The sequence below is a fragment of the Pezoporus wallicus genome, unplaced genomic scaffold, assembly GCF_028554395.1.
Source record: "Pezoporus wallicus isolate ANWC-B61680 ecotype Strahan unplaced genomic scaffold, APGP_CSIRO_Pwel_v1 contig_6923, whole genome shotgun sequence".
Taxonomy (NCBI): Eukaryota; Metazoa; Chordata; class Aves; order Psittaciformes; family Psittacidae; genus Pezoporus; species Pezoporus wallicus.
The window spans coordinates 1,224,610-1,237,999 of record NW_026637289.1 but is presented as its reverse complement, the minus strand read 5'-3'; the positions used below and the strand labels follow the sequence as shown (position 1 = coordinate 1,237,999).

At 39.4% G+C, this 13,390-nt stretch overlaps 1 protein-coding gene across 9 annotated transcripts in view; it reads right to left on the bottom strand.

Moving 5' to 3' along the window:
* LIN28B (lin-28 homolog B) overlaps positions 1 to 13,390 on the bottom strand; it is a 100,241-nt gene that overhangs the window by 41,648 nt on the left and 45,203 nt on the right. For all 9 annotated transcript variants that reach the window (XM_057404678.1, XM_057404679.1, XM_057404673.1 and 6 more), the window contains one exon: positions 1,373 to 1,557. In XM_057404678.1, the coding sequence (XP_057260661.1) occupies positions 1,373 to 1,557 (185 nt within the window). The remainder of the gene's footprint in view (positions 1 to 1,372; positions 1,558 to 13,390) is intronic.

Sequence of the window (13,390 nt, the reverse complement as noted above, 5' to 3'; positions counted from 1 at the left end):
GATTATTAATTACAGTGCATGGAAAACAAAATGGTTTAAATAAGAGGTATATTGGAAGCCTAGCACAAAAAAAACAAAAAAAAACCAAAAAAAACAAAAGAATAAAAAAATTCACAACCATTGCATGCAACACAACTCCGAAAAGCCAGATATGGTGAGCAATCAAAAAGAAAGCTTTGTCTGGCTTACAAAGTCTCTCGCTGTTGTGGTTATGGACTCTGATCTGTTACAGCAGCAATAAATTTTGTTCATGGCCTTTAGCTTTTACAAAGAAGGTGAAAGAGGGACAACTATCATGTTGTCTTCAGTCCTTAATTTAAAAAGAGGAAAAAGAGCAAAAAGGAGGGGAGAAGGAGAAGCAGCCTTTTAGCAGAGGTAGGGACAAGTGGAGCTCATCTGTAGTCAGCAAAGGTTTCTGATCCTCCGTTTCACGAAGCTGGGCTACACTGCTTTTCCAGGAGACTCCCCCTCTTTCCCAAGCTACCCTACTTCAGAACTTGCAACAGGGAAGAGCCACTTTTCAGTCGTTCCATACATGAAATACTGCAGGCAAAACCTGACTAGATGTTCTTGCTAGGATCCTTCACAACATCCCCTTGAACTCAGTCATTACAGCTACCGGCCTAAGCAATAAATATGAGGAGTTAAAAAAGGAGATTCACCTAAATACAAGAGCTTTGGGTAGGAAGGCTGCCCTTGGGAAACTATGTGCAGGTGGCTTTGTAGTAAAGAGGATTACAGGACTTCTTCAAGCCCTCAGAGACAGAAGTGAAGTGAAACAGAGCAAGTTGGACTGCTGCACTTGTATATAAAGAAGTGCACTTCTCAAGACTAACCTAAGATTTGTAAAACATTATTACAACAGTTCTACAGGCCACTAAGCACTAAAACCTTTGGAAATACCTGATACTCTGTTCTCTAGGTAAAAATGTAATTAATCAAATTATGCATATCTCAACCGTAACTGCACCACCAACACTTTCTTCTGTTTAAAATTACTGATGGACAGTTTAAAACCCCACTGCACACAATAGTCTCCTTAGCATGCACAATTCTCACCTAAGCATGATGTTTAACCTGTATTCAGACTGACCTCTCTTCTCAGTCTAACAGTAATATTTTCAAAATAGTATTACGCTCCTTTGCAGCCTCCCTCTAATTCATTAAAAACCTTCTCAAGTGAAACCAATCAAGTGGGTGATTTATGATACAGCTTAATAAGTTTAATCAAATGACGAGGCTAGATGTAAAAGCCAAATTTACATAGAAGGCTTTCCTTTCACAAATGAATAAATGCTGAAAACATAGTTTCAAGAAAAAAATTGCAAAGAAATAAAAAAGGGGGAGGGGAATAGCAAAGTAAGGTAATTACCTATCTCCCTTTGGTTTTCTTTTTTGTACTGTCTTCCCTTTGGGTCGTCTTTCACTTCCTAAACAGGGGCTCCCACCAGGGCCTGTTACCCGTATTGATTCAAGGCCTTTGGAAGATTTCTTAAAAGTAAATTCCACTGGTTCTCCTTCTTTTAGGCTTCTAAATCCTTCCATGTAAAGCTTGCTCTGTAATAGGAAAAATACTCTTGGTTACCAATGCCTTAAAAACAATATTTACATTTATAATCAACAGGAAAAATTATCCTATTATAGAATACACACAGGTTGAATAAGTTTTCTCCGTGCGAGCTGTAGCAGATGAAACTGCAAATTAGAATCCTGGATGCACTGAACACACTATTTAAGGCTAAACAAGTAACAAAAACCTAATTTCAGTACCAGCAAAACTGAAATAACATTTTCCTTTTCCATGATGAATGTAAGAAGCAGAGAAAACGCTGTACTCTTAAACCCGCTGTCTAACTGGCATCAGGAACTGTAAAGGATTTTCAACAAAACAGGAAGAGAACAAATATTCACTTCAGGGCTAATCTGTTTATGATCAAAATCATTATAGTTCATATTTCTGGGACGTGACTCTGCTGCTTGGAAAATGGATCAAAAATACAGCAGGAGGAAGGCACTCTGAACAAAGTCTACTGAAATAGGCAATTCAAATATCCTTAATGAGCTGCTACATTTCTGTTCACTATCCCAAAAATCTTATCTAATTAGCATGACTTAGGTATAGATTTTTATTTTCATTCACAGAAAAGGAAATTATTATCATCAGTGCAAGTAAAATAAATACTGAAAAATCTTTTGATATTACACTATAGCAATCTTGGACAAGCTGAAGTCAACAGGAGCTCACCACTGATTTTGATGCAATGAAACTTTTCATCTCAATTCCTAATAAGTTACCTGGGTTTAAATAGTGGGTCTAGATCCCAGGACAATTACGATTAATCAAACTCTTAAATAAAATTAATCAAAGTAAGTGAGACAACTTGGGGGGAGCGTGCATAAAATGATAAGACACTGGTTGCACTAGATGTTTATTTTAGAAGTTACACACTACATGAATGAGATCAGTTGGACTCACAGAGAAGACTACAAAATCCATCAATTTCCAAACACTTGCAGTTTATTGAGGGAACTTATAAACATGTTTTCTTCCTTTGCTCATGAACTCTTCATAGCAAAGAGAAAAATGTTTCCTGACTGATTCTTATTCTGTTCTCCAGCATTCATCGGTTGAACCACGGAGTCAAGAAGGTGTCATCCCAGTCATTCACATGTCAAAAAGAGCTGAGTGACATTCGACTCTGTAAGTCACATCTACTATCCGACAAGTGCAACGAAATAATGTGTTCAAACCAGAGGGCAATCCCCAAGATGGGATCCCTGTAATCATGTTATGGGTATGGGAGGTCTGCAGCACCAAGCCACTATTTCAGCAGAGCTCAAGAACTGACATCTCAAGAGTTCATGGCTCAGACACAAAGGAGGGAGCTGGTCTCTTCTCAAGGATATATGTAGAACAGGACAGAAGGCAACAGGCCTGAACTGCTCCATCTAGACATGAGAAGTAGCTCACCATGAGAAAAATTAAACAAAGAAGTTCAGAAAAGTACAGTTCCCTTTTCTGGAAATAGCTAAGGCTCACCTTAAAGGCAGATAATCACCTAATCCAAGGCCCTGCTTTCAGCAAAAGGTTGGATCAGATGATCTCAAGAGGTAGGTCCCTTCCAACCTTGACTTTTCTGTTATTCAGCTAGCTTAATCTGGAGCTGCATCACACCTGGCAAGACTGGAAAACAGAATTCTAGTTCCTGGTTCTGCAACAGTTAGGGGACTTGTATCATTTAACTTCTCCTTGTCTTTCTAAAGAGAGATGCCACTGTGGAGTCCACTGCCCACAGAACTAATAGACTAAGTTAAAAAATATAAAATTATTAGGAATATTTATTTTAATGAAACCATGTGAAAGTATAAGCACCTTTGCTTCCAGAAAACCCAAGTACCAGACCAGTCGAGTCCTCACAGCCTACCCAGCAGCAACCATTCCTAATTCCAACAAGATACTATCAATGGCAGTCCGGCTGAGGGACTCAGTTGTTTGTGATTTTTCCAGCAGCCAAAAGTAAGCAAGAACACAGCTCCACTAGTTAGGATGAAGGCTGGTTTTGCTTATCCAGTTGTACAGCTCTAGTACATGTGGTTCTATCACAAAATGTTGTAACCGTGTGAAGCATGAGACAAATAGCTGACTTTCTAGATAAGAGGCTGAGTACTATTTAAAACGGAAAGAGGAAAAGGGGGGGCGACAATACAGTGCGAGGAGCAACACACATTAAAGTAGAAAAATGTAAGATCTGTCCCCTGAATCAGAAGCTTGGCTGTTTTTTTAAATGAAAATATAATGTATGGAAAGGAAACATGCAACTTTTCTCACAGATACAACTGGAGACAGCAATTCTACATAAACCAATGAAACCTAACCAGGAAGGCAGTATTATTTCAAGCAAGCCCTCCATGTCTGTATAGCAATAAGAGGATCTTTGTCACAACAAAGAAACATACAAGTTCAGAATATCCCTAAAAAAGACACCACCACTCATCAACTGAAACAACTGATTTTGACTGTGGCATGAATCCATCTCTAGCTCCATACACACTTCAGCAGCCACCAGGGAAAATCTTGTTAAAAGGAAAGAACCAAAGAACATGTGTTTTGTCCCAAACTAAAACATAGAGTTATATGTTCCAAAGCTAGACAATCATGACAACATTGACGGGTGGTGATCATAAGGTGAACCTCAAGTTGATAAACGTAAGTCCTTATTTCTTAGCAATACTGAACACGGCGTGGATGCTTTTGTCTTTTTAACTATAACTTAATGAAGATATAGTTAAATCTCAGCAAGACTTAGGTGTTTTTCTTTCCAAGTTTCACTGTTATAAAACAAATGCCGAAAGGTTGACATCTGATATGCACATAACATCTACTTTACTGAAAAAGAAATAAGTACTTATTTAAACACAACCTAAACCAGGGCATTATTAGTTTTTTTAAATGTTTTTATTTTTCTCACTTCACTTTTAGCCCCAGAACTTATTTCCAAACTAAGCACTGTATTTACAAGAGGAATTTAAAAAATATTTAAAAGCCAAAGTAATGGAACAATTACGCTTTCATAAATTGTTATGCAAGTACACATTTTTTTTGCTTATTTAGGTTTTTTTAAGCTCCTTTAACAACAGAAAACGTTGAAAAAAACATTCCAAATGACTTTGCACAGTACTCTCCTTGAGTACACCTCAACAGCCTTTTAATGTTATAGATGGATTCGGTGCCATCTGACTGTGTAAATGTATACCCCTGTGCTGTCAGCCAACTCAGTGAGATTCTCTGAGGGTGCAATAACAATTCAAAGCCATTGTGAAAAAATGGCATTTGGAAACCAGCAAAACGTATCTAAAACCTGAATTCCTCAACTTGTCTAAAGAGTTGGACAAAAAATGTCTCTAAAGTTGATAATTTAATGTTGAGAGACCTAGCTCAGTGCTTTCCTCGCATTACTTAAACAAATAAAACCCATACAGTTAAAAGCAGCCAGAGTTTCAAGTCAGTGAACCATTTCTAGAGCCCTGAATGGGGTGTATGGGCACACCGCCAACGAACAAAGGGAAAAACTTAAAAGCAACATGCTTTTCTTCCTTTCTCTCTCTTTCAGCTGTCAGAGACTTTGCTGTTATTTTTACCAGCAGTCAATACAGTGATTTCAGAGCTTTTTTCTTTTTCCCTTTTAACTTGACAGAAGCATTTCTAACTTTTTTTTTTTTTTAATAGGTATCCTATTATTTCTTGCTATATAGTGCCTATAGTCTCACACATCTCAGTCACGAGCAAAGGCCTGGTCCAAAATGCTGGCAATTTTGTAAGAGTATTAGCAACAACAACAAAAAAGAGCGAAAAAATCCAAGATGACAAGTTCTTGGAAAGCATTTCCTACTATGAAAAAAATATCAAAACATAACTGTAGCAAAACATAAACTGTATTAGCAAGATGGTAAATGTACTATTTCCTGGGCAGTGTCAGGGAGTGCTTACAATTCTCACCAGGCTCCAGGAAAGAAAGGAAGTTTGGAATTAAGGCTTATTACTGAGGCCCAATTGCCTCCAGTACATGTGCATTATTTTTATTAACAAGTGGGGAAGGAAAGGGGTAACAGGGTCCCTGTAAGTACCTCCTCATAACAACTTTGCCATTTCCAGTCAGGGCTGTGACCAACTGCTGTTACAGACTTTAAATTCTTCAGAGGGGGGAGAAAAGTAATTCATAGGCATTCTACTTAGATAATTTATTATCTGTATCTCTCGTTTCTGCCCCTTTTTATATCTAGTGATTGACTGATTGTTCAGTACAATGACCAGATGCCACCACTATGCCGGGTTTCCCAAAGTAAGAAAAGAGTTTTCCCTCCAGAATTATCTACAATTAAATCCAGACATGAAGGAAGGCATATCCTTGAAGGCCAACTGCACTGGAGTGTAAGAAATTCTCTCCAAAACAATCTTAATACAGTTCTGTCAAGAGCCAGCAACCTGGAAGTAAGGTACAGAGTAAGATACAGAGGTAGAACAATTTACACAGGGTCTATACTACTGCTCTTACCTGCATTATGTCAAACCAGAATTTAACTTTTGTACAGTGCAAATGGTAGAGGAAGAGTTACAAAATAATATCAGTTGCATGATACAAGGCCTGATGCAAGTACTTTCGCTGCCCGCCAAAAGTTCGTTTTAGGAGGTTTGGTAAGATTATATACTTTTGGTGGCAGACTGCTAAAACACACAAAAAGTCCACTACAGTGAACAGCCCCTCCAAAGCAATGCAGCTCTTCTGCATTAGCAGAGAATTCGAAGACCAAGCACTCACAAGACAACTTGCCATTGACTCCTGCTGACCTCAAGGGCTTTTTCCTGCTCCTAGAGGCTTATCTTGCACCAAATCTGGCACTTCTTGGTCCTCCCCATAAGCCAATTTAACTCACTAATCTGACAGGAAACAAACTTGGTTTAAAAGCAAGGGGGAAGGGAGGGGGTAGAAGGGGGATAACAGGAAGAGGAAACAGGGATAGATTTTTGTTTTTCTAGTGAGCTAATTCTGTTCACTGAACGGTTCAAGGAGCTCCAGGGCACACACAGTGGAAATGGCAATTTTTGAGATGAGAATGTGTTTAATACTTTTCTAAAAAAAAAAAAAAAAAAGTAGTCTATAGTATTTTTTTTTTTAAGTTCAACATAATACAAATAAACTTGACTTTAAAATAGAGCCATAAACCAAATTATTTCTCAAAGATTTGCACTTCAGCTCTTAGGCAATGAAAAGCCATGTATGCCACATGTACACAATGTTTATTAGATAGGGTGAGGTAGTAACTGACAGTACGGAAAGAACTGGTACATAGGCAGTAACTGCAATGCAGCTGGTACACCGCAATTTCACATCTTTATTTACTTGGAGTTTGTGGCTTGAATTTCCACCTCGACCATAGCCATGTTCAGAATCTTGTTTCCGTTCACCATCCTGTTACTCTCTTCACACTGTTACTCTTCTCAGTGAGAAGTGTGCAAAAGTATTTATTCAGCTTTTGAACAACAGACACTAATTCAAGGATTTCTTCTTTCTCAATTTATTTATATGTCTGAAGAAATTTTGAAGTGCTTTAACTCTTAAGAACTTTAATTCTAACTCAGCTTAATACTTTCGGGCTTTGTTCCACCACAACTTCCAAGAAGTGACTTCCTTTGATAATCTACTTCTTCCTTTTGCATTACCTTTTCTCTACCAATATCCCTCACAGGACAAGGTTTTCTGCTTGAAGAATTGGGTAATTTCCCACAGTTTTCCTTTACCTGAGATTCAATTTTAACCTTTTTTGGGTTAAAACTTGAACAGGGGATGTTTGGATTGGATATAAGGAAGAAATTCTTCACTGTTAGGGTGGTGAGGCACTGGAATGGGTTGCCCAGGGAGGTTGTGAATGCTTCATCCCTGGCAGTGTTCAAGGCCAGGCTGGACAGAGCCTTGGATGACATGGTTTAGTGGGCGGGAACTAGATGATCTTAAGGTCCTTTCCAACCCTAAGTATTCTATGATTCTATATAGCCCACCTATAATGCTACTATTCCTACTAGTATTCCTCTCTTATAATATTGTTATTACAGTGTATGCATATAACTTACAGAATCATAAAATGGTTTGGGTTGGAAGTTGGAGCTGTATAATACGTCTTTCGTAATTCCTTCCCGAAGTGATTTTGACCAGATTCTACTGTGTCCAGGCTACTGTTCGTTTCTTTACATGGTGCCACTTCATTCACAACACCTTACTAACTTTCTGCAAAATTTTCAGTATTTTTGTTCAGGCCACGAATGCTATTTGACAATGTTTCCATTGTCTCCATATCTGATTACGCATTCAGCACCAGGTGTTCTGGTTTTGTATACTACCAGAAAGAGCCTGGATAATAAACATCTTTTACGCTTCTTCTCCATGACCTCACCCTCTTCTCTTGCTATAGTAAGTATATTTTTTGTTAGTGTATCACCTACACAACTGATCTTCTACTACTAGTTTTTACCCTTCCACTGCTCCTTTGCATAGCTTACTTGTATTACTGCATGTGCAATTCTCATTTACATAATTTTCCTCCTTCTGTGCTTTTAATACCTTAGGCATGAAAATCCAGCCAGCCTCTTCTCCCATTTCTTAGTTTAAGTATTTTCTCATCAGTCATGCTAGGCACAAGATAGAGTTTGAGGACTCAGTTCAGATAACTGAGAGGAAAGGTTCCTCTTCCCCCACCTCAGTCTCATACTGACTCAGAAAGAAAAACATCTGCCTCTTCTTGGTAATGTCAGGTTTTCAGCTATTGTTTCTGTTCCCTGAATCAGTTCTATGCAGAGTTAAAAAACCCAGCAGCACACCTCAAAAGAAGACATGGCAGGCAACGCTGTCCTGTGCAGCATCTTGACAACTTACCAATTACACTGCCTCAGTGATCTGAAACCACGCTGTTAATCCCAAGCAGTTTATAACACCCTCTGAAGTCCAGCCATTTGAGAAGCATCTCCTTCTCTTGACGGCGTTCCAATGGTTGAAAACCTCCAAGCTCCCTCCTCATAAGTGCTCCCTCACTACTGACCACAGTGCCTTTGGGAGTGACCACAGATGCCCCCTGGGATGGTGGCCTGGCCCTTCCCTTCCTTCACTCACCACTGAGCTATCTCACCCTCAGGCAAGTGCAGTCACTTCATGCAACTGAAAGCGACTTATTTTCTGTTCCCAATGCTCACCTGCTGTAAGGCACTGTTGCAGAGACCTGAAGACTCTACAAAATTTAGGAACAAACGAACATGTCCTTTTATGCATTTAAGGCAGATTATCCTTTTTCTATTTTTATTGGGAGGAGGCACTTTTTTTCCCCCCTGTTTATTCTTCTTTCATGTGACAAGGGCCTGAGAAAAAACATCCTGATGGGGGAGAAAACAAACATGACTATGGGAATGGTGTACCTATTCCCTTGATGATGTGCTGTACACTGGAAAATTCATAATATATACATATGGAAAATAATGTGAGCTGTGTACTTTCTTGGAGTCCATTAAGTATTTTTCAAGCCTCCCAAACCTCCATGGAAGAGGTCAAAACAAGCCATTCTTGCTTGCATTCTATCACCTGAAGAAAGGTGTCAGAGTCTTAGACCTCCCCCCTGCCCGCCCCCCCCAAAGTTAAAAGAAGAAAAAAAAATACAAAAGAAAAACCAAAAAAAGAAGGGGAAAGAGGGGAAAAGGGAGGGAGAAAAGAGAGCCAGCAGCAAATTCATGAATGTCACCAAGTCCGGTTGTCTCATTTCTTCCACAAGGGATACAAATACACTGAATCCCGTGTGATGGATGTGGCTGAGCTGTCTCCTGTCTGGCATCTCTCCTATGATTTTACAGTGAGAACAGAACAGAATATGGCTGCAATTCACTCATTTTAAAAAGCACATTGAATATACTGGAACACAGTTCTCACAGATCTAAAAATCAGCTGATTTCAATGCAGATTGTCCCATAAACACAGGTGGAAGTGCAGAAGCACAGGAAGGCATAATGTACAACCCACACAGGTTGCTGCATTTTTCAAGTACTGAAAATGTACTCGGGCAGAAAGCACAGACTCAGTGGTAAGAGTTATTTCACCTAAAACTAAACCACAATTTCTTCCAGATTTACTACACCTCACTGGTGTTGTTAACCACATTTTCAGAAACAACTGCAGTGCTTCTATTTTCCATGCCTGCCTGACGATGTCCGTGAGCTTCATTTCTGTGCTCCTCTATACACCCCTATGCATGGGAACAACAATCCCCTATGCCAGGAGATGCCTTAGCTATATAAAGGTTTCCTCACCACCTCCTACCATCCCAAAGAGACTGCATACAATTAAAAAAAAACAAAACCGGCCTAGACTGTGCTCTGCTAATTCAGATGTAACAAGATCTCTCCCTCCATATGCACTTTTCCCTTCTCCTTTATAAAACTGGCCCAAAGGAGAATCACGTTTTCTTACTGCAGATCCTTAGCATTAATCTCTGGGAAGCTGTCCCTAACCTTTAAACTGGTTACCAGTATCGAAAAATTGTACCAGGAAAATCCTGAGAAAGTGATTCACCCACCTTTTTGCATCCCAGCTTTACATGAGAAAATTGACCAGTTCACGTCTCACTGGTAAACAAACAGAAGAGCAGCCAACACTGTGGGCAACTACAGAAGCCACAGGTTGACACTGAAAAATTCTATTTAATACAAATGATTCCTCAAGTCAGCAGTACAGAGGGAGTTCTGAACATGTTAAGACAGTTCAGCTCACCCTATTCTCATAGCAAAATAAAACCCAATGCAGCAACCTGCCTCTCTTCCAGAAGCGTGGTGTAAGAGGTAGCTATCAACAACTCTGGAGACCAATGGGCAAACAGCAAGTTGGGGATCAGGTAGCTGGGCTGTGTTGGTAGGTACAGGCTAATGTATGCCCAGGACAGAAAGAATCTTACTTGTGAGCAATAAATTGAAGCAGGGCTACTGGGTAGAAAGGATGGCACTAAGAGAGACGGTGGTTAGAACATGCTGGAACACAGCAACTTGACCTTCTCAAGGGGCAGGGGACAGGGTGGTGGAAGGGTTTGGCCACACTGAAAGAGCAGGGGTGGCAGACTACAAGGAAAGGGCTGGGGGGGAACGGCCTGGGTGACAATTCAAGCTGAAACTCACCTGGGGAGAGGAAATGGCTGACAGTTACAGTGACTACAGGCTCTCAAAGCCACACAAGAGTCAACTCCCCTCTCTTCCCAGGCTGTGAAGGCATTGGAAGGGCTCAAGTCCTGGAAACAGAACGAGGGCTTACAGCCCAGTCCTGACTTGGACTGTCCTAGCAGTCTGCCCCTGCCACTACCTCCTTCTGTTTCTCCTTCTCTTCTGGTTGGTCCCAGCTACCTATAGGCTGGAGCCTGAAGAACTGTCCCCATACCACCAACACCACAACCTTTCCCAGGCCCTGGACTGAGAAGAGAGCCTGCCAGCCCAGCACAGTGCCACGACTGCAACCTCATGGGTCCTTGCCTCAGAAACCAGAAATCCCTGCTGTGGAGCCTGCTATCTAAAAACCACCATCAGCTGCATTACTGCAAAACCCTTCCATGCTTCAATGATCCCTTCTAACACTTGAGAGAGAAGAAAGCTGTCTGCTTGAAAGCTACTCTGAGTAAGTGAGCACGGATGATATTTTAGTCAAATGGGAGTAACTATGCCCTAAGCAATCCCAAAATAAAAATCCACTATCTTGTAAACAGGAACCTCTCTTAAACTATTCTCAAGCTTTTGATCAAATATTATTTTTACTTTTATGGTACAGGTGTCCTTGGACTCACACTGCACTGTGCAAGGTACTGCACAAATGATACAAGAAGGCATGGATGATCAAGAGGCAATACATCAATCCTGCTAAATCATTTAGAGGTCAGAACCTGCATTTACTACTTTTTTTTTAGTTCAGTTTATTTAAAATGCCAATATACAACTGAAACGCAAAAATAAAAATACTGGTTAGACTGTTTACTAAAATCAAAGTCACCATGAATGCAAAAATAAGTGAAGAATATACGACAAAATTGGTGGTGTTCAAATGTCATTGCTCATAAAGCAGAGCAGTGATAAATAGCTGAAATTTTTATTTGGGCTGGTTTATTTTTAAGTTGTAGTTATTTTCACAATATTATCTATACTGTAAAACCAGAACATGTTTTCCTTTACTATAAAAGACAAATTAAACAATAACATGTATTAACAGCTCCTGACTTACAATTCAAATTCTCTATCATTTCTGGTTTGTTTTTGTTTGTTTTTTTGTTGTTGTTTTGGGGTTTTGTTTGTTTGGTTTTTGTTTTTAAATTATGGTTAATCTCAGCTATTTTTAGGAGATTATACATTTACTAATTTTTTATTTTTTTTAATCTAGTATAGGATAATCCAGTATCCCATCAGTTCTACCAATTTACTATATCAGCTATATCTTCATTAGATACAACTACATCAGAATTACAAATATTGATTAGATAATCAGATATTTGAATAAAAGAACACTTTTGTCTTGGAGGAAGAATAAGCGCGAAGTTATTCTACACTTAAAACCTTTATCACATATTTTTGGAGGGAAGGGATTGTCAGATCATCTAAATACATGACAGTTGAGGTACTAGAGAGCAGTGAAACTAGTAATCAGTGTCTAACACGGTCGGGATGTAACAGGAAATGAGTGAGTGACTTCAAATTATTTTTTTAGAAATACAGGGTAGTAGAAGGAGATACCACTGATGATTCAAAAAGCAACCTGAACTTAGCAGCACATTTAAATTATTATTTGGGAGAGTACTTAATTTGTAACATTACTGTGAACTAGTTCTCGAACAGCTGCATTTTAAAAGCTGACAGAAATGGTTAGTTTGGAGTCACTTCTGTTATAAATGCGTAAGCTATAGTCTGTTACAAAGGAACAATGTTTCAATGAAACATGTCTGAATTTACAGCGATACAAATGAGAAAACAGCATGTAAGGCAAAACTTTTCAAAAGTAAATGTGATAAAAGTGATTTTTATGGAAGAGAACAAAGGATTTTAACCATCAAAGATTTCTTTCACTTTATTAGCATAGATATTTACTTTTAAAATAGTATCTTATTACTATAGTTATGATTATTTTTATTGAGAAAGTACTTGTGCAACTGGAATACCACACACAACTGCATTAATCAAATGACAGTAATGTTGGCTTCTGCTCAGACTACACAACGCGAGACTACTTAAATATTAAGAGTCAAATACTGAACTGTCATTTTTATGCCCTAATTTTAGCATGCTCTGCCAAAGAATGTAAATGTTTTCCAAGGCCTCCTGAAAAAGGGTCAGATCAGCTGCAGCAGGAACACACAAAGGGGTTCCTTAAGGACAAGTCCTTCCTCTTACAGTCTGCTGACACAGCTCCCATCAACACTCAGTCGGGAGAGCAGACCCAGAAGCATCTGCCTATTAATGCTGAATTTGTCTGCTTTTGTGGGGTGGTTACACCTCACACACACCAGACACATTGCATTATGAAATGCAGACAGGTGATTAGTTCTGATGCAGTTATAAGGCAAACATTTCACAGGAAAAATCCTTTCACACACGTTTATGGTTTAGCTGCATCACCTAGTAATACCCTTTCAGTATCATGATTTGAGCTGTAGACTCTCCCCAGTCCTCCTTTCAACGCTAAAAGCATGGTGTTCCACAGGGCACGGGTAGCACATGTGGCACGCTCAGGCTTCCACTGCCTGTCAGGGGTACAGATCCTGGCTGACAAATTAGTAAGTATCTTCTGTTCCCAATATTCCCTTTCCAGAGACATCACAAGACCAAGGACACTGG